Genomic DNA, 22763 nt, shown 5'->3' with positions numbered 1-22763 from the left:
GCAGCAGCTAATTAATAAGGATCTTAATAGTACTGTATATCCTTACTGACACTTTACATCATTTGACCAACAAACTAAATTTCTCAGAGTAAGAACTGCTGACTTGACTTTCAGGGTCAGTGTATCATTTCTTAGTTCTTTATTCGAGTAGAAGGTCCTTACACAGACAATTTATTATGTTTACCCTTGTAGCGGGCCTTAATAGGTGATACTTGATTCTTCAGGCGAGGTAGAATGCATGGATAACTCCATTAATCATACAAAATACTACTATAATTCAACTGGAATAACAAAACCAGTCATGTTCCTCAACAGAGAATGTTTTTTAAGTATGTATTTAAGTAAGTATTAAGAAGATTACTGTAATAGAAACAGTTCAATCAGTATAAGTTGCTGTTAAATGTGTTACCAGTTACATATATTTATAGAGATGTTACTGTATCAGTTTCACAATGTAAAGCCGTACTTCAAGAGGACTTTAAAAAAAAGCCAGAATGTCTTGTGCATTTACTTGAGCTGGTTGTCAGTTTTGTGATTTACCATAAACACATGTGTCTGTTCTTGTCTAACTTACACATCCTGACATCTGACTGGCCATCTGCGACCTCTTCACCTCCCTTGCATGACTGCCTCCATATTGCTCGGACACCAGGAGCGACATTGCGCAACGGTCCATTGGTTTAACATGGGACACGTGGTGGGACCGGCCAAACTGCAGCACAATCAATTGGTTTTTAATGCTTTGAGTAGGCCCCAGAGCTCTTGAAGCTAGCATGCTTGGGTAATTTGATGTGATTCTGTGAGTTGGTGACAGGCTGTGTGTGTGTGTAAGGGGCGGTCTAGTGTGAATTTAGCTCATAGTGGATATGAACTCGGGTCATAAAGGGAGACAGATTGGTAGCTGTGATCCAGTGACGGCGGTGACAGCTGGGGTTAGCAACTAGCAGCCGTTTGGTGACAGAGAGAGCCACTGGAACACAATGGGGACATGGCCATGGGGGCGGAAATGGACACATGGCTATATCTGGCATGAAGGCATGATTAGATGTAGACCCCAGTAAAATGTGGCTACTGGCTAGTGGCTACTGCCAATGGCTCCAAAAGGGCCTCATGACATAAGGCTGGAAGATGGAGGGCCATCAGACAGCCGTACGGGCTAGTTGGGAATAACCAGAATGGACCACACATGGCACCAGATTACACAGTGCACACAAATATGTTTCAACATGAGCAGATACATGAACATAGACAATGGGGTTTTGTATGTCTGGCTGGACAGACGACATACCATTACAACATGTGACAAGAGTGTCTGAGAAGGTGCCAGAGGGTATATGTTAGGACACAAAGATATACTGATGGGCATGACCCAAGTATACAGACACATCCAATTTTGCACAAAATTGTACATGATGAAGAGCTAAACTTTTAGAACTGTCTGTCATTCTTGTTACGTACCTTGTTATAATGCCTAACACACATGCCATTGTCATTTTCACAGGCAGACTCAGCTGCAAAAAGAGTTAGCTTATTGGCAAACAAACTTAGATTCTGAGTGAAACAAGCATTATCCAGAAAGTGCAGCACTTCAAACGATACAGACTGCGGTACAGAAGAGAAGGATGGGTGAGTTATTCAGAGAGCGGGAGTTCAGAGAGCGGGAGTTTGCGTGGCTGAAAAGCAAACTGAGTAGCTTGGAGCTCAACTGTAGCTGTATTTACGTGTGTATGTGTGTGTGTGTGTGTGTGTGTGTGTGTGTGTGTGTGTGTGTGTGTGTGTGTGTGTGTGTGTGTGTGTGTGTGCCTCTGGTGCTGGTGACCTGCTGTGACCAGATTACATGTTCACTGTCCCACAGCGGGAGTGGAAGGGAGATGGGTAGGACTGAGTGGAAAATGGCCACAGCGTGCAGCCACGGCTGGTTGAGTACTCCTTTAGTGAGTGAGTGCTGGACCATCAGCTGTGGAGTCCAGTGTGTCCTGATTTGTTAAATTGCAAAGAAATGTCTTTTGACTCAGGCTTACAACGCTATTCACACTTTCCTGCTTGCTTAATGTAATCATTATTTTAAACAAAAGTAGCAGAAGCAGCAAGGTAACAGAAACATCTCACAGCAAATGTGAGTAAATTGGTTTTTTTTGGAGGCCTATTAACATTTACATCATAGGAGAAATTTCCTTTTAAGTTTATTCTGTCCAACAACAATAAAACAACAAACAGCCAATGCTCAGAGAAGTGGTTTATTTAAGATATGAGATAACATTTATATTTTTCCTAAATAAAATTAAAATGGGTCATATAGACAATTTATATATATTATAATTATTCCGTTTTTTGTATCATCATGAGGCTGTCAGGTTGATATTCGTTAATGGATTATGTGACATTTCATAGTTTCTAAAGAGAGATTCACCATATAACTTGCTTTTGCTACACAGCGCTGCAAGATATTTCCCAAATTCAAAAGTCTGAATAGCAAGGCATTACTTTTTCACCTGCAGGTACTTTCATTTAATCATTAGTACAGAATAGTGAACTTTTATACTGCAGCGCAGATAGTTATTGTGCTGCGTGATTTATTAAAGGTAACTTTAATAAGAACATAACTCAAGTTACATTTAAGTTAACAATGTTTTTTAAATAACTTTCTGCATTAGTACAATTATACAACATGTACAATATTCTTACTATACTGTGTAATATTCTATATTACGCTTCGTAGTACAACAGCACACTTCTGAATGTAATAGCCATCTCTATTGTACTGAATGTGGTTGCACTGTAGCACACTTCAATTAGGGTGGTGTTTTTCAAAAAAAATGATATGAAACACTGAAACTGTTTGGCCATTGTAAAGAATCTAATTCATGAGCCCTTGCCTTTTTCAGAGCAATGAAGCATAAATTACACTGAATGTTTTTCCAGGGCCAAGAAAAGCCTCAAGCAAACATTTAAGCCTCTGGCACAGTGATTAGAATCCTTTAAGCAACAAGCATGAGAACACTAACTAGGGTCAGCAAAAGCTCTACCTAAAAACCATTGCATACATCACTGACGCTTTTTTTTGTTGCTACAAATTAGGCAAATCTGGGATGTAGTCCATATAGTACTGTTGGTGTGTTACAAAAAAACATGGATCCAAAGAGAATGACATAAACGCCAGTCTATTAACATTTTTGAAACATACACATTTGTTGTCTAGCTTAAAACTGAAACCCCCATCATATTTCAGTACAAGTAGCTTCACCATGGAAGAAAATAAAATGCAAAATACCTCAGCGTGGATATGCTCTGCACACTGGGGGACCTAAAAAAATGTTTTTTTTGGACTCTCAGAGAACCAATGTTCAGTCCTCTCATACAGGGATGACTGAATACCATTGGAAGTAATATAACTACCTCAAGTCTACTGTTGCAGACTGTGCTGCCAGTGAAGCAAATCTAATTAATAATAGGTTTTTCCCTGTCTGCGGTCTAGACTGGTAACCCAGAGCAACAGTACACAGCCCGTCTGTATTGTGCTGTGGTCTGGTAAATGATGCTGAATCGCTTCCTGGTACATCCAACACCTATAAACTCCTAACCTTAAAAACAAGACTAAATGTGTTGACATACTTTGGAAAACATCAAAATGGGGTAATGTGCATTCATGCAGCGGTGCACTATGAAGTAATTGCAGGACAGAAGTTGTGTAATGATTAAGTCATAAGACGTTTTTTTATGTGGCACTGTAATTCTATGGGCATAAGGAATGTGGTTTACCAGACAGAATCTATCTGATCAGCAGTATTTTTTCTAAATGTAAAAATATCCTCCATGTTGTAAACTATTTTCAGAATGAACTGGAAAGAAACTTCTCCTAACGAGTTCCTCAAAAAAACTTTCAACAACTATGGAAAAACACAGAGCGAAAATAAGACACTAAAGCCAAAGCAAACGTTTTTAACCAAGCCTTGGCCACAATGAAGGGTCAGGGGGAGGTACTGCAGGTGAATGGGAGTATACTTACTGTTGGTTGCATAACATATTGTTGATGAGGCATCCATGACGTACTCTGGACCTGAGGAGAAACACATAAAGGTAAAATTACACTGACAGTATACATATGACACAATCTGAGACATATCCAAGTATTATCCCACATAAAGCAATGAAGGCTGTTCAAATATTCACAATATGTTCAAATATTCCCAAGTCAGGAGGTTTTAAAGATGATTGCACAGATTTTAATGCACCTAAACGGCTGAACTTTACACAGATTAAGTCTGGAGGTAGCAAATCTCCCTCCTGCCTTCTCATTATTGCCAACAGTCTGACTTGTGCATGGAGCCCATACATTAGTTTCCTTCTCTATAATAATAATAATAATAATAATAATAATACTAGGTGAAACTTTACACAAATTAGAGGGACAGGAAGCTAGGGAGAACCAACTCAAATCAGGCAGGATTATTTAAAATGAAAAAGAAAAGAAAAATGAATTTAAGAGTGATTTCTTTTTTGTGGATCCTAAGTCAGAGGTTCTTCCAGCTATAACCAGGAGAAAACATTTACAAACATGCACATTTGTGGATGATAAAGTAAACAGGACAGAGACAATGATAAAGAGAATAAGAGAATGGAGGAACAAACAGAGCTTTTAGATGATGGAGAGAGGAATTAGACAGCTTGTAGCAGACAAACACACAGGCTGGCCACTGATCCTGATAAAATGATTAGATTAAACAAAGATAAACATGGAATAATCTGCTTTAAGAGCCACCAATCCTCTGTGCCAACCCAAATGCCTGATTTGGATCCACAACTAAATAAGCTTGATATTCCATAACATGAAGCCAAGGCTGTTTGTTTGTACATGGCAGTATTTGTTCTTTCCAGCTGAACGGGACAGCAGATAGACAGAGAAAGCTTATCTTTAATCACTTATCTTCATGCAAGACACTGCATGACCCTCATGTGATTTATTCAATAGAGAAACTAAGGCGCTAGTCAGACTTAAGGCCCCTAAATTCTACGTGATTTTGGTGTGTCTCAGATAAACGTTGAGATATGTGGTGACATGTTTGGTTGTCAATAAAAAACGTGTGGTTTATATTATAATGCGTCCACTCACAGCCGATTTAGAGCTTTGGTGGCAAAAAAAAATGCAGGACCAAATCCCACAATGTGATTACTGCAATGACCCCTGTCATCAGACAAATCAGATTCCAATGTAGTGCTATGATTTATTAAAGTTTTTTTGCACCATGTGAGCTGCCACAAGAGTATGTTTACAGTCTGATAGAGAATGTGAACCTAATAGAGTAGGTAGAGTAGAGTAATTGTAGAGTAACAGAACTCTTGGAATTCAATACCATTTTCCACTTTCTTCTCTATTGCAAACATTCTTGCTGTCATAACTTCTGCCTCCACCAATGCCATAATTTGATTGGAATGCATGATGTGGAGATCAGAGTATTTGGACTCAAAGTTCAACTTCATCAAACCTTTGCCGCACAAGCTGACATAACAACCGTGCATTGTGTGTCCAAGAGGCTCATGCAGCTGCCTGAGCGCAGCCTCCCTCTACAATGGAAACGTAGCCCAAAGGTAAAAATCTAGAACGATAAAAAATTAAGCAGACAGCCGCAGGCAGAGTGCTTTCTAGCCGGTTTAAAATGAAAAATACAGAATCAGAGATCCAGAAGACTTTGCATCTTGACTGACTTGACTTGGATTTACCCCAATGGGCCTAAAACAGATTTGGTAATGTGATTTGTTTGTTACTCTCCATAACAACAGTTAGTCAAATACAGCTATTCTGTAGCTAAAGTAAGTTCAGTGTGAGTGAACGGTATAATGTACATGACCCAAGAAGCTCCCTACCTCTGGCTGAACTTCACAGCTTGTGTTACCGTTTATAACAGCCTTTCGGTAAACAAGCCAAGAAGAAAATTAGTCAGCCAGTTGGCCACCCACCCATCAAACCAGTTAGCTAGTTAGTGCGCCAGCCAGCCACACATACAAGCAGCCAGCCACATATTTAGTCAGCCAGTGAGCCAGTGTGCAGAGCCAGTGATGTAAACCAGGCCACGGCTGTCTGGCGGCACTAGCAGAGATCTTGGTAGTGATCTGGCCTTGGCCGGCTCCTGTCATGTGGATCATCAAAGCATTTTTCCAGGAAACAAAGCCAATCATCCTTCAAGCTCGCCGGAGGAACACCAGAACATTGTAGTTGGCATGGGTCATTTGCAGATTTGATAAATCAATGCCACCAAGCTAGGAGCTAAAAAATATCCACTAAACATAAACATAAAAGAAGGAATGGCATATGAAGTCATTGCATATGCCATCTTGAGATTTTCATTACAAAAGGCAATAGTTTCCATCACAAAAGGAAGCGATCTTCTTTTGTCTGGCATATGTGGCTGCCTGGTTTGTCTTCTCTTTTTCTTATCCCTGTCTCTTTGTACTTCAACAGAAGATGAAGGACTCACCTTCCTGCCGCGACTGGCTGAAGGGCAATATTACAGGAAGCGGTGGCAGAGCTGCCCGATATTGAAACTGTGAGGATTAATATTCCTCAAAAGCCCGGCCATTGTTTTTGATAAATCAATTTGGGAAGCCTTCCGAGAGCGGATTAGAGACGCGCCCTGGCCCACTTTTCTCCCTCCTCCTCTTCCCACTACCCCTCCATCGCAGGTAGTCTAGACCAGAGTTTTAATCAAGCGTGCCTCAAAGACGGGCACAGCAACCTTCAGCAACACCCCTTCTTCTGCCCCCCCACCCGAGCCATCGCCATCACTACCACCCGAACTATCTGTCCTCCTCTCCTTAGTTGTCTTCCTCTCCATCTGTCCCCTTTATTTTCCCCATCTATCCTTCATCTCTTCTCTCTTGCTCACCTTCCTCATCTGTCTGTCTCTGCATACCAAACAGAGTCGATGTTAAACGATAGAGTCTGAGCGAGAGGGCACAGTGGCAGTGCCTCTTGATGTTTAGATTCGGCAAAGGGATGCTGCATGAAATGTGCGGTGACGGAAAACGGTTAACACTCTTGACATCTTACACAGTCAATTTTTACGTTCCTGTTCTGTTCTCTTTCATTACTCCACAGATCACAGCCGTGAGTAAATCAGAATTTCACTTTGGAAGAGAAAGGGATTGTATCCAAGTTATTAAAAAAAAAACAAAAAACTCCCTACTGCGTTAGCAGCTGAGGGAGCACAAAAGAGGTCAGAAAACTGGGAGGGACAAAAGTGTTTTTTTATGCTAGACACTTTCAGTCTTGGTGGGTGATTTTATTTTTTATACCCTGTCAGCCTTTTTTTAAAATCCCCTTTTTCAGTTGCTTGTTTTCTGATGCCTGTTGTGTTTGCCGCCTACGGAACAGATGTCATCGAGCACAGCTGGAGCAGCGAAGAAACGATGAGAGAAGATGAGAGAACCTCCTGCTGTTTTGTAGCCCGCCCCCTCTCTTCCTTCCTCTTACACAAAGCAAACCCTCATATTACACATACACGGACAGCAATCTTCCCATAATGCAGTGCATTATGGCCCACCTGATATGTGGAAACGGGGGAAGCAGCGATGAAGGGCGTGATGGAGGTCTGTGCAATCATGCGGTTGGTGGCGATGCTGTAAGGCGAGGAGTAGAACCTGAGGAGAGACAGAGGGAGAGAAAGAGGGGAAGGAGGGAGGAGAAAATTGAAGTACAAAGCGGGTAAGAAGAAGGGAAGAGGACAAAGCAAAACGGTTTGTCAAATTGAAAATAGATTTATAGAACATAATGTTACCCTAATACAAAAACGGTGGTTAACATGACAGGTCCTAGTAAATACAAAAGATTTCTATGTCTATATGAGAAAGAAAAACTTGCAAACTAGAGTGCACATACACACACACACACACACACACACAGTCATATTCTGCAGCTTGTTCCGAGCAAACACCATATATTGTATTCGAACGCCACATAAAAGTTTTATGAAGTGTCTTATAGCACTCTCAATTGAAAAGTCGGGTTTTATCACATCAAATTGAGCTTTCTCATCGTATAAAGAGGGAGATTGTCTGTATTTCTTTTCATATTGGATTCTAGTATTAAGGCTACACTGGAAGGTGGCGACTTGCTGGCTTTAGCAGCACGCCTGTAGACTGAGCTTGGGAAAAACTCAATGCATTTCAAGAAGGTAAGGTTTGACATACGCAGCAGAGTGGTCTTCTGCGCTACGTTATTTCATCTCATTGCTGAAGGTTTAGAGCAACCCAGTCCTGCTGTGATCCCCTGGGAGGCATACAGTAGTGCAGCGTCCAATGGTTTCTTCCACCTGATCTGAAGATCATATTACTGGCAGAGGATATCAGACGATTTATATACTAGACCTGGTAGCCCCGTATAAGATAAAGATTCGGACTGTAATGGTGCGTATTAAATTAAATTTGAATTCAAAAGTTTCTTTTTAGAGACCCCATGCCCACTTTAAGCACAACAAATACATGATCATGTCTTTTTCTGTGTCCCTACAAATCCCTTAATTAAAAAAAATCATTTTGATGAATTCATCTATTTCCTTCTCTCTTCACAGGTTGATTTTATTTTCTGTATGTTGGGGGGTTTTTTGGGCCAAAGAAATAAAATCACATTTTGGAAGAAAAATAATTCTTTGCAGTTTTACAAATCATTTTGACACAAAGGCAAACAGGTTTGTGAAACCCTAAACAAGGAATATAAAAAAATAAATAATCTGAAAACAGTACAAACTGTATTTTAGTTGTGAGACGCTTTAATGGCTTAGAGTTTTGTTTTTCAAGGTGATTTAGTATAAATATGGTTATTATACTATAAGTGTATAGATACATTTATTGAAATGCAAATGAAAACTGATTTTTTATTTTTTTATTCAGTCCCATTTGAAATAAAATATGGATATGCGATTTTATTTCAAAATCCACCCACATCTGGGACAGACACTGGTCGTCAGGTTCACAGACTGGAAAGGGGTCTTAAAGTTGCAGCGTAGAAATGAGTGTCTGGTTTGATGAGAGTCAGCTCCTCTGAGTCTGAGGCCATGGAAAACATTCAATTGCTACGTCCGGGTAAGAATTGAATTTCTGTGCCAAAAGAGGGGTACAAGGATTTCATGGTAAATTGGTGCGACAAATCATCATGCGGGTTGGTTTGGTGTCCGTGATGCATGTGTTGTCTTTTCCCTGTTCGTCCAGAGGGAGCCCAGTCACTAGGACAAGCTTTACATTTACCAGTCACTCACCCCGGGTTAGAGTACATTCTGGAGAAATTACCCTATATACCTCAACTGGCTTGGGAACACCTCGGAATTTCCAGGAAGAGCTGCAAAACATTAGTGGGAAGCAGGGAGGTCTGGACTGCCTCACTTAGCCTGCTACCACCAAGCCTCGGATAAGCGGCAGAAAACGGATGGATGGATAATCCAATTTGCATTTGAATTTTTATGTACCAGTAAGCAGAGTCTGACAAATGTGAAGTGGCATTTGTGTTTAACAATTTAAGTTCAACTGCATTTTTATTTTCTACTTTGCATTAACATATGAATTTAATTGACAATGGCTTTTACAATCTGTGCTAGCTGAGTCTGTCTATTTATTATTTTCTACATTGAATAAAAAAGACTGCTTTTGCATTTTTTGCTACTTAATTCAACCTATTTCCCTTTTCCTGTAAAATGATCATTAAGCTGAACTTTCCCAGCAGGTCTATTGCTTAACACAAAAATATGTGGCTGGCTATGACAGACTTTTACATGGGCAGGCTGTGTGTAATGAGTAATGCCATTCATCACATTTTTTGGTAAAGATTGACTCCGAGTCACTGGGGGATAAGTGGTTTAGGAAGCGGGGAATGAGTTGCTTCCTGTGTGTGACTGAGGCCAGAGGGAGATAAAGGGGAGCCTCAACACTCCCCTTCCTGTCTCAGTACAGCAGGGAAAAATAAAACATGTTGCCGGGTCATTTATTTCCACAGCACCATTAAGTCATGACATAAAGACCCAGAAACACACAGGAACACACACATAGAAGAAGAACCAAACACACACAAACACACACAAGCACACTTTGCTACCCTTGGCTATTCCTTACCCCAGCCTAACCAATGAAAACCAATATTTGTGGTCCTTATAGATTTTCCTTATCAAACAGCCCCAAAGTGCAGTCACTACATTAATCTTTATGTATGGCAGTATTATTGACTTGGGTGGTATGAGCCAATAGGTGAGTGTATTAAAAGGTGCCAAGAAAGGATTGATCGTCAAGTTCATACCCATTCTGCATTGCAGCGGGATCGTATGTTAACGCCATGCCAGTCTGAAAGAGAAGAAACAATAAATACACAGGATTAATAACAAATTGAGAGATTAGGATCAGAGAAAAACATTGACTTGAAAACACTGAATATAAGCAAAAAAGCTCCAAAGACTTGGAACTATACGATGTAATACTAAAACCTGAATCAGAAACACTGCACACTATCTGTTATGTTATTGAGTCACACCATTTTAGTAGGAGGACGATTGTCAGGTAAGATTATTATGTTGGTCTAAATGGTATTGGACTTGTGCATGTACATTGTACGGCATTCTGTGACTACCACCTGTGTGTACCTTGTGTCGGTAAGCTCAGATTGTCTCTGGGAACTCAGTCGATGTCAGCGCGATAATTCGCTGTACCTTTATTGTACTTGGGGAATAACGCAATTTATTCCCTAATTCTCTTTGTTCAAAATAGATTAAATAAAATAAAAATCAACTCATTTATAATTGGAGAACTGACAAGTGACAAAGCCAATGCGGGGAAAAGCTTAGTCAATAGGACAAAGTGAATTGGTATTGAAGACGCGTCTTTTTCTATTTCAATCACGTACAGTCATGTATTTATGAATGAGAGGAAATGAAGAAATGCCCTTTGGAGAGAAAAGGGGTAAGCGGAAAACTGAGTTCTTTGTTAGCTGATGGTGTGTGTGTGTGTGTGTGTGTGTGTGTGGGTGTGTGTGTATAGGTGTGTGTGTTAGTGTGAAAAAGGCCCTCTTAGAGTCCAGGAGAGAAACCTCTGTGCCGCAATCCGTCATCTGCATTCCTGAAGGTTCTCCCGGAGGAGAGCTAATCCGATTTCTTTTAACGGGAGGCTGCTGAGGACGGCAGATTTCATCAGCATACACTTACACACACACACACACACACACACACACACACACACACACACACACACACACACACACACACACACACACACACACACACACACACACACACACACACACACACACACACACACACACACACACACACACACACACACACTCCCTTTTCTTGCCCTTCCTCTCTCTCTCTGTGCTCCACCTTCTCCTTTCTTTCTCCATCATCTTGTGTTCTATTCCTTTCTCTCTTTGCCTTCCTCTCTTCATCCCTCATCTCTTAATCTACCCTCCTCCTGTCTTTCTGTACCTCTTGTGTGCCCTTGTTCCTCCAGGGTTCTACCTACACTGAGCTTTACCGTTGAGGGAAAAGTGGCTCAGAGGAGCAGGGAGGGATCAGTGAGCCCGGACCAAACCAACAGCAGTGGGCAAAAGCAGGGAATCTATACAGAATAAATACAGTATGGATGTGTGAATGGATGTCTGAGTGGCTGTAAGCCTTTGTTTTCAATTTCTGTAAGAGAGCAAGCATATGAACAGCTAGCTAAAAAAGGCTTTCAGAGACAAGTGATGCACAGTTAAAGCTAGGTGAAGTGACATCAGCCCCGTGTTGTTAAATCTTCCACTTTATTAGTGAATTTTAACATTCAGTCCTTTTCTATGACGTGATACGTGCAAAGGTCTCTGTGTTTGTATTATTAAACCTGTTTTACCCAGGACATCAAGACTGCATTATTGTGTGTTAGAGCGTGTGCTTAAATGCAGGCTAATAGCCGAGGCAGACGTGGCCAGCTGTCTGCTGAGGCTGATGTCTCCCCTAAGTGCTGCCCTTGGTTGCATGTGCTGATGAATTCCACAGCAGAGAAGCTCCTGACCGGAGACCCTGTGCGACCAATGACTGATTACTGATGCAGTCAGCTTTTGGCTCTGCCGTTACCAGGAGGAAGGAACAGTCAGAGTGTTTTTTTGTCTGAGCTTGATTCAAGACGGAAAAAACTTGATACTGTACAGATCTTGTGAACAAAGAGAAAAGCTGCCCTGGACAGAGCAGTCTTTTAATGAGAGAAGCTTTGTATACTCATTTTGCATTTTAAATTAGGTCGAAATGGAGTTTCAGTCTTCATTTTATACAGCAAATATGATGATCTAACAGAACATTTCCTCATTATGATTATGGATTTAAACACTTTGCATATCTATACCCACAACAATACACCTTATGCCAACATGTTGTTTAATGCCAGCTGTATTTAAACAGATATCAGCAGAGAATGACTCAATTGTTACTTCTTGTAGTCAATCATTAAGTCAAGTAATAAATGTTGTGAATAATGAGCTAGCATTAATTTATTTAATCTGTGCTTTTGGGTAAATACAATGCATTTTGTCCTACAAATACAAGAAGAATGTGATTGATTTTACTATAGAAATAGAGCAGCTTCAAATACAAATTGTGTGTGTAAATGTAAGCATGTGTTCAAAATGCAGATCCTAAAAAAAAGGGAAACGGGTCGGGTAAGGACAGCCTATATCAGGCAGCTGTAAGGACACCCCTGATGTATTTGTGTGCTGGAGAACTGAGCTGAGCCATAGTATCAATGTCCTTACAAACACACACAGACACACACCCACACCCATCTTGTATTTTTGCCTTCCATACATAGATTCACGCTCAATTATTTTCCCCCGCCTAGTGGCCACACACACACACACACACACACACACACACACACACACACACACACACACACACACACACACACACACACACACACACACACACACACACACACACACACACACACACACACACACACACACACACACACACACACACACACACACACACACACACACACGGACATCTGTCAGGCCTTCACACGGAGTGGAAAGCCGGATGTTTTTTTTCATCTACACTCATTCCCCTAGAGTAGGTGCTTGAGAAGTGTGACTTTGAAAGTTTTTGTGTGTAGGAGTGTGTGTTGGTGAAAGGGAGCGAGGACGTGAAAAGAGAGAGGGAGAAAAAAATGAGCACCCATGGCGCTTGTCTGTGTGTATGTGTGTGTGTGTGTGTGCAGTAAAAGAAGGCAGTGACTAATATGTTTGTCAGCATGAGACAGCGAGAGACAGCACTTTCTCGACTCCCACTTCGGGTAGTTTGCAAGAAAATCTGTCATATATTTCTCAATCCTCACCATCAGCCAACCCTGCAGCACTCAACCCTGTGTATCCTGACTGATCATGCAATGTGTTCCCTCTGTCTCTCTTTCTCTGAGTCTCAGTGAGTCACTCACTCTCTCTCTGTCTCCATATGTTGCTCTGGGAACACGAGGAAGTAGAGACAGGGAGACAAAGTGGGAGAGAGAAAGAGCGACAGCAAGAAGGGCCGAGAGCTTAAAGACAGAGGGAGAAGAGTGAGAGAAAGAGTGAGGTAAACGATAGAGATAGGTAGAGGAAAGAGGTAGAGAGAGAGTCATGGATGGCATGGGCTGCTGCTGCTGCTGCTGCCAGAGAGCGAGGTGAGGAATGGCCTCATCTCTGACAAATGCCCTAACATGTGATGCCTATCTCCCATCTCCCCCTGCCCTGCCTGTACAGCTGATCAATAACCACAAGGATGCACACACACACACATGCATAACATATTATAAGGGCCTTTCTATTGACTGTAAAGCAGTAAACGCATGCAGAATGCCAAAGAGGGGACCCACCATGTCTGCAGATGGTCTGACTTGAGATCTGATCTCAGGCAGGTGTGACTGTGTTGTCTACAACCAACAAATCTGTTAAAGGTCACTCAAAGGGTTTAGGGAGAGAGGTCTAGGTAACACACTGACTATGGATATGCACTTCGTACTTCAACACATTAAAATCATCCTTTTATCCATGCTTATTTTTGCTTTCTTAGGAAACCAGGGAAACAAAGTTTGACCCCTTTCCTCATTAAAGGACAATAATCTGCTTACTAATTTACATTCTGAGTTTTAATCCCACATCGAGATACTGAGAATGCTTTTTCAACCTGGTGTGACAGCAAAGACCTTCTGTGAGATCAAATGTCAATATACGAATAACATATCAGACTATAAATGAGGTCTAATCTTTTAGAACTCACCCATAACCTTTGCACTATTTTACTTCATTATTCTTTAATGTCTTATTGAATATTACACTGTTGGAGGAGCCTTGGACCAAAGGTTTTGATTGCCAAGCACTTCTCTGCCGCTATTGCTTTATTGACTGAATAACATTGACAGTAAAGCCTTTGAATCTTATCCTTTCAACCGGTGATCACTTTTATAGATGAGTAAGACACATACAGCCGTCTAATAAACGATAATATACTATAGTACTACTCCTATGTTCTTCCCCCTTTCTTTTCTAGCCCTATTTCGATGCTGTTTTTTCAAGTATTTCTTATTTATTTACAGAGATTTGAGATGCTAAGGCCCTGCAAGTCACAATACAAGTAATTTATGATAAAGTGTAACTTTCAGCCACATCAGAACAAGTCCCAGAGCTCATAATAACATCAATAGAGCACACCTGTTCTTTCTAATGCAAGTACACAAGGGAAACCCTGTTCACATATTACTGATGATGAATCAATACAGAAAAAGCAACTGATATGTGTGAGAGCCGTTTTCTCTTTATTTTATTTTGTCCCCCCCTAGTATTGTGTCTTGAAATGTGGTGATTTTCCCACAACTTCTAAATTGTATTGAGGATAAAAATGATTTAACAAACTAAAGTTTCATATCTGCAACAATATAAAAAACTAAACTAAATGTTTAAATTTAAATCAGAAACGTAAACCGAGTTTCCTACTGCAACTGATTATAGCCAATTCTCTGTGGGGGCTAAATGTATACACAAATGTAATACTCAAGCATAGCAAAACAACAGCACATAAAGTCTCACACATACAAACAAATTAACAAACGTCCACATGGATCGCATTTAATGTTCAGCCACAGATTAACACATTCACACACACTGCCTTGAACTCAGGTTGTTAAATCTCCGCCTCTCAGCCATGTTGCAGCGCCTTATCACAATGGCGAGGAGTAATGTGAAATATAGAGGCGGGAGGGAGGGGGACAGAGGTGAAGATGGAGGGGAGAGAGGGGGATGATACAGAAGAGGGATTTCTCTATTACTAAGACAACAGAAAGGACTTTCAATAAACTGAAACTGAATTTGTCTTTGCAGTCTGTCTGAACACAAAGTAAATGTGTCTACATTTTTAAGGTAAGCCTCTAGTTTTTATCCTTAATTGAGGAATTCTCCTTAATTCTACTTCTTAGATGTATATGGTAATCACATTTCCAGTATCGGAAAAATATCTGTTATGGATTTAATCCAGGAAGCATTAATGAGTATATTAGGAAAATATGTGTTAATATATATGTAATATATATTAACACATTGATTTACTGGAGGAGGATCTACACAGGACAAGGACATACATTGGTTGTTTCCTCCTTTTTGACAGTATATAATTTACCCTTAATACACACACGAACATACACACAAACACACCCACATGCACACCTTACACAGTCATCTCAGTTTACTTCCAGTTAACTGAGCAGCCCCTGTCAATGTGTGGGCCTGTGAGGGGGTGTAGCAATGTGATTTAGGTTAAACACACTTCAGTGGCTCATAGGTGTGTGTTAGGCCTGCTGAACATGTGATGGACAGACACAGAAACACACACACACACACATACCGCACAGACAAACAGACACACAAACACATCCGCACTGAGCATTTGTTTTCTGAAGGACAAACATTTCATCTCTCGTGGGCTCCACTACCTTGCAGTTTCAGCACAACTGTCAGCTTCATGTGTGTGTGTGTGTGTGTGTGTGTGTATGTGTGTGTGTGTGTGTGTGTGTGTGTGTGTGTGTGTGTTCACTCCATACTATATAGTGCAGTCTGAAGCACTCTTGTACCTGTCACCTCTGGGTGTCCTTCCTTCCCAGTATAGCTGGTTGGTAGCCTATGAAGACGCTTTAACCTTGCCTCCACATGTTGCTGATGAGTATGTTACCATAGCACTTGCATCCAATTTCTAGTTTCTGATGTATGGCGGGAATATGCGTGTTCAGTGAGGCGATTTGCTTGAGATGCAATTTACGTGACAGCGCCTATACATCCAGGGGCAGTTTGATCGATATCTGGGGTGTTTTTTTTTCTTTTTTTAACAGCTCTATATCTTAGAGTAAATACAAATGACAGGCAGTTATAGTCTACATAAAGCCAGATGTTGTCAATGAGGGGTCTTGTAAGCAGGGTGGGGCTTTTTATAAGAAATACCACTACCTCAAAGGTAAGTGTGTTGTTCAGAACGTCATCATGATTAAATGGAATGAGTTTGAGATTTGTTTTGTCTCCTGTCATTCAGATTTTTAAAATATAGTTGTTGTATCAAGTACAATTTACATTTGATTATTTTCTAAATGTGCAGATGTCGCCATAGACAATTAGGAAATGTTAAATGACAGTAGAATCCAATCTTTCAAATAAGGTTGGAAAATGAACAGCTAAAACAAATGATGCTACGGTGGCAATACACTGACAGTGTGAGAGCCAAAATGAGAATTTGTCAGCTATAGTTAAGTTACATTTTAAATGATGACTGGTCCTTGTAGAATATTAAAATTGCTGTGGTGTGAAACAAATTTCCACAGTTGATCATTCACTCACACTTAACATTTGCTACATTTCATGAGGAAATAAAACAAAAGATCTCAAATGCTGGGATGTTTGCATTGGTGTAATATCTTACCTCGCCTTCTCTGTGCCACGGCCTCCCGTTCTGAGGGTACTTGCTCTGGCTCTGGCGTTTCTTCTGCCCTCCGTCGGCAAATTTGCACAGCAAAGGCTCCGTGGGAGCTGCAGAGAGAGAAAGAAAGAGGAGGGAGGGGGAGGAGAAAATCAAATTAGGAGGACTTCATCCTGTGACCCGTCAGAAGGACATGAGCCCTTTTGAACTAGGTTGCATTTATCTTCTTCTATCATCGTTTCTGTGTCTCTCCCTCCTCTCTCCCTCCTATGGAACTCCTAGAAAAATTCCCAGACTGACGTTGTTGGCAGGCTCTCGCTACCCTGGCCCAGGCTGGCAACCCATGAAAGAGCATCGCAGGGTATTGTTGAAATAATAATCACAGTAATCGCTCTTGTAAATACCTCGGAGATGGTAAAGCAGGAGCGCTCTGTCAGCCAAAGCTTTTTTTCAAGAAGGCATTCCTGTTCATGATGAGTAATCCCTGCTTGTTTCACTTTAACAGGCATATTCTCTTTAATTTAAATGTTATGCCTTTTTCCACTCCACAAAAGTGCAACAGTCTCGCCGCGCTCTGTTATTTGAGTAGAGGGTGTCATAGATATTATGATGCTGTTCTTGATGTGTCCACATGGGGCACTCTGATCAAAGTCAAAGTCAAAGTCAACTTTATTGTCAATATTTCAATTTGTGTGTACAGGACATGATTGAAATGCTTTTTCTCACAGTCCTGATGTATTAAATAAAAAATATATACAATATATATACAAATATGTATACATACATTACTATATATGATGATACAAACAATGAAAATAGAGGACTGACACAAGTGCCCTCGCTATAGAGCTGGCACATGTCTATCATCAACCAGCAGGAAAACATGAAATGAAAAAGCTGTTATTTATTTAATTAGAAAGATAGAAAAAGAAGCCAGTTTGTACAGCAGCATCATCTAAGCTGTCTCTGTATCAACAGCCTTTGGTATGCATAATTGTTGATAAAATGTTGATGAAAGTGTTGCGATGACCTACGCTGCTATAAAGATAACTTCTCAAAGAGCATTTTCTCACACTTGAGCTGCAGGTGAGCACCGACAGAAACCAAATTAATTCAGGAAGAGGACTCTCCTGTTGAGATGCTGTAGAGGCAGAGACAATCTGAAGAAAGAAAGGCTCTAAGAAAAAAAAAGGAAATTTGCTCCTGGTGAGCTTTTCTCGTGAGAAACGGGTGGCTCTCTTGGCTGGGGATCTAGGGGTCTTAACAGTGTCCGTCCCCTTTTCAGTGTGCGTCAGCGGGATCGGAATCTCTTTGGAAACAGACTGTGGAGATGAGAGAGGGGAATGGAGACAGTTGGAATAACAAAAAAAAAAAACCCACAGAGGTAGTGAGAGAAAGGACACACAATGGGAGGAGAGTCAAACAGATAAGAGAAACAGGTGAGTGACCGTGGGAGAAACAAGAAGGAAACAGAGGCCGAGTGAGGATCTACACCTGGATCAAACGCTGGCTCTATGTAAAGGCTGTACAGTTCTGTACTAGTACAGCACACACTATCCCAGCAATCTTGTCCAAACACTGAACCACCGCTGCCCTGCACCTGGTAGCTTAGAAGGGACCTGACAGCTCTCCTGTCAGCGCCTTCACATTACAGGCCTGGCAGCTCGTGACACGGCCAATCTGTGACGACACAGGCCAATGACGGGGCTGTGAGCAACCGGACCTTTCATCACATAGATGACACCCACCGAGAGAATTGTTGATGCTTTAATCTCCGCTCCCAGATGTTGGAGGCGCTCGGGCCTTGATAATAATGCAGCATCACAACTCAGGGAATACAGAGATGCTGTCCAGATTGACAAGGTAGTGACAGCAATAAAACAACTTGAAGGGAACTGAGCTTGCGAACAGGGAGTTTTTTAGTTGAATGGAATTATTTTAGTATTAGCTGATTATTTTAACAATGACATGCCAATTTTGGGAGAATTATTTTGTGTTTTACAGAATTGTGATGCACTTGCAAAACTGTGTGTGTGCAGCTTACGGCCACACATATTCAAACCAAAAAAAGAAAATAAGAAAACCTAATGTGTTTACGTGGCTTTAGGGCCTACTATGGGACCAAACTTTTCAGAGTCAACCCAGGGAGAGTTGCCGGGAAGGGAGGGTGAGAGAGACACAGCAGAAAAAGAAAAACAACAAAAGCCCCACCAAACTCTCCTCTGGCACTGTGGGAGATAATTAGCTATCGGAGACATTTGGAGAATCTGACACAGGGCCCGCTGACGTTACCCCTGTGACTACATCCCAAGTTCCCAGATAGAGTTAGCCAATTTGTTTAAGACTCCGGCCCAAGATCAACAGCCTCATACCACCCCACCCACCCTGTGATCACACAGACGCCTCTGTAGCCCTGACACACACGCACCCTCCTTTTGCCCCTAAAGTTACTGTGCTACAACACACAGAACAAACTGCTGCCAGCCTAAAAACCTTTCTAAGACCTCTCACCGCACACCATCATCACTGGCACAGCCCAGAATAAACTAGGCCACTGACTTTTAATGCTAGCTTGCTGACAATAAGCTTTAGGTCACAGGCTTGAGTATTTGTTGTAGGTTACATTTTTTTGGTTATGAACCATTTGCTGCCCTCTAATGAACCTTAATCATGGGAAAAAAATACAAAAAAAGGAGTTTGGCCAAAGTGAACAACTGCTGTGAACAAGATGCTCCATGGAGGCTCCTAATTGTATTTTATGTGTGTTGCTGTAGGAACTGGTAAACACTTTAACAAGTGGTGACCGCAGACTTGTGCACATTTAAGACCAGCCACACTCACAGACACACAGGTACCCCAAAGTAAAAGGAGCATGGCTTAACAGTTTCAGTGAGAGCAAGATGTCTGCGCTGCTAGCATCGTAGGATCACAGCCTCGGCTCAATCACACTTCAGATTGTGCATCTGGCTCTGAAGAGATAGTCATGGCTCTCTGCTCATCAATAGACACATTGTCACCCAGTAAAATAAACCAATGAGTGCATGCAGATGTACGCCTGTATGAGACAGAGCAATAACAATGCCTGTTGCAAGTATTAGCACAGCATTGCATAATTGCTGTTCATGTTGTTTCCTATGTGCGGGCATCTGGGGGAAATCATTCTGTTGTCTGCAGAATAACAGCAATATCTAACCATTGCTTTTTCTCCTGCAATCTGCAGACAACGAGAGCTTGGTGTGGTCTGGATGGTGCTCTTGATGGTCTTGCAAGCCAGCTGAATATTATCTTTATCCATGAATGCAAATCAGCATGTGCATTATAAAACATAAATATCATCATGTCATACATTTATTCGCCGCTCAGAATTGGACTGCATGTCTGTTCAGCCTGAAATCAATGTAGTAATTTCCCTGAGTGGCAGAACGACTGAGTAAGAAGGATTTGCTCAGTGAAATAGCTTTTCGCCATCAAGACAGTTATGAGAGGCCTCTCACAAGAGCTTCAGAGGGAGACGGGACTGGCCTCGCTCTGCTCTTGGTATATGTAAAGCCCTAAGGAGGCCAGACAGAAGGAAGTGTTCAGCCACTTCTACCAACACCAGTCCAAAAAGCTTCAGTGAAAGGAAGCTTTGCACTTCTTAAGGCCAGAACAAAGTTGAGTTAAAGGTTCCTACAGGTTTTTGGCTTGAGGTTCCATAAGCTCAGCGTTCAGATGGTTCTGTGTTTGACTGCAAGTACATATCGGATAGAATATGGAAAAGGGGAAAAACGAGGAACGTATTTTATTGGAATCCTGCTTTACTCTGACACTGCTCGAGGGGAGCTCTAATTGGATCAACAACTGTCTGATTCCCATCAGCAAGCTTGACCTGTCTGCCCAGACAGAGGAGGCTGAGTCTTGTGGGAAGGAGAGAAAAAAAAGGAGGGAGAATGAGAGGCACGGAAAGACACATGAGGAGCAAGGGAGCACAAGGGACATCGTTCTAGAAATAGACAGAGATTTAGTAGTCCTGATAAACAGACATATGACAGGTGAAAGGGACAAATGAGAAAGGACGTGGACCGAAACAACAATGGAGCAGCATATATGTCGCCATTTTCAGAGTGAAACGGGCAAGCTCAGAATGGCCGCCGACCAGGAAGGCAGGCAGCTTCCCTACAGGGGGGGCTTTGACAGATCCCAGTCAATAGCTCTCACAACTGCCACGCTGGCCTCGCATCTTTCAGCGTTGAAATGAAGACAGTCTGCCAGCCGTTTTGCTGACAGGGACGGCACACATGGCTCAATGACACGGCCCGATAAATGGAGAGGGCACCGAGCGGAGAGAGAGACAAGGATGGAGAAGGAGAAGGAGATAGATGGAAAGACGGATACAGTGTCATAAAGAGTCAAAAAGACATGGTGAGACAGTGAAGGGAAGAGACAGAGAGACTTTCAATGGTAGGAGTGACAGGCCCCCCCCTTGCAATCCATACTATATAGATGAGTGAGTGAGATTAGTATAGGGAGGAGGATGTCAACAAAGCCTTGCTCCTCACTCTGCATCCGATACACATGCTCTATGGCTATTGATTAGCCCTTGCTCAGACTTTCCCATAGAGGGCCCCTGCAGCACGGCAGCCGGTCCAGGCCTGAGATCATATTATGGATTACAGGAAGGGAAGTGGAGGGAAGAGCCCTGGTTGCAGGCGGTAGAAGCCTGATCGATGAGCTATTGCGCACTTAACAAGAGTAATGTTATGTAGGGAGTCTCTGACATGCTAATCCATCTCTCACTCTCTCCGTACGTCTACCTCCATTGCATCACTCTCTGGTGTTATCCATCTATTTATCCATCCATCTATCTCTTCATGAACCACTGAGCAGACTCTGAGCCCACACCAGGTTTAGACAAATAATAATCAAAAAAGAAGTTGTGGACGATTCTGCATTAAAAACAGCTGTATTTATTTTAGCAGATCAAATTATGCTTGCACCTTCGAGTATCGAATCTGAAATAATCTTCTCCAGCAAGCGCAGCCCTAAACATACGGGGGCTTTCCAGCTGCTAGCAAACCCCTGTGTGAAAAGCTCTGAGGTACACGTTGAACAAGATATTCATTTTAGCTCAATCAGCTAAATCCACTCGCCATTCCAGACGCCAAGGTTGCCATGGTGAGTAAACAAATTACTAAAAACAACAGACACAGTTATGTGAGTGAGAAGGAGTTAGTGCATGTGTGTTTGCCAGCTCCTATAAACGGCTCTCAATCCTCCATCCATATATTGAAATAAGATTTATACAGACAGACAGTTCTCGCCGCATTCTTTCCAAATGGCATAGTTGTGTGTTGCTGGTTCCTGTAGTCAGCTGCAATTTGAAAGTGGCCATGGCAGATGTTTCTAATGCTGAACCCACACATGCTTCTCCACACTGCCAGGATCTCAGTTGTTGCAGTAGGTCTCAGTATCAGTGGCCGCTTTACACAGCTGGCCAGGGTGGCAATTACAAAAAGCCGCATTGTGGTCACTTCAAAATTGTAAGAGTATGGTATAAAATTGAAAAACACTATTTGCAGAGTGGTTTCGAAATAAGATCCCAGTTAAGAAAACATTACAGTGTGCAACAGGAGATGTGGCGGGAATACATCACAGACAAGCAGAGAGCCAAGTAGACTGGCTGTTTGGTCTGAACACTCCTCCTGAGGTCATCATCACTGAACTGTGAGTGTTGCATTCACACAATTTTATTATTCATAAAAAAATGTAATTTTAAGCATCAGTTGTACGGACTATTTTGAAGCAGATGTGTGTCTGTAGTTGGTGAAAAAAGTGGAATTCCTTGCT

At 41.7% G+C, this 22763-nt stretch overlaps 1 protein-coding gene across 2 annotated transcripts in view; it reads right to left on the bottom strand.

Annotated features, from left to right (window-relative positions):
• rbms3 (RNA binding motif, single stranded interacting protein) overlaps positions 1-22763 on the bottom strand; it is a 245421-nt gene that overhangs the window by 23065 nt on the left and 199593 nt on the right. For both annotated transcript variants that reach the window (XM_063899282.1, XM_063899283.1), the window contains 4 exons: positions 16941-17047; positions 10277-10320; positions 7539-7635; positions 4007-4057 (listed from right to left, as the gene is read on the bottom strand). In XM_063899282.1, the coding sequence (XP_063755352.1) occupies positions 4007-4057; positions 7539-7635; positions 10277-10320; positions 16941-17047 (299 nt within the window). The remainder of the gene's footprint in view (positions 1-4006; positions 4058-7538; positions 7636-10276; positions 10321-16940; positions 17048-22763) is intronic.

Source organism: Eleginops maclovinus, chromosome 13, assembly GCF_036324505.1.
Source record: "Eleginops maclovinus isolate JMC-PN-2008 ecotype Puerto Natales chromosome 13, JC_Emac_rtc_rv5, whole genome shotgun sequence".
In the NCBI taxonomy this organism is placed as follows: domain Eukaryota; kingdom Metazoa; phylum Chordata; class Actinopteri; order Perciformes; family Eleginopidae; genus Eleginops; species Eleginops maclovinus.
Note: the sequence above shows the minus strand (reverse complement) of the source record. Positions and strands in the feature narration are given on the sequence as shown.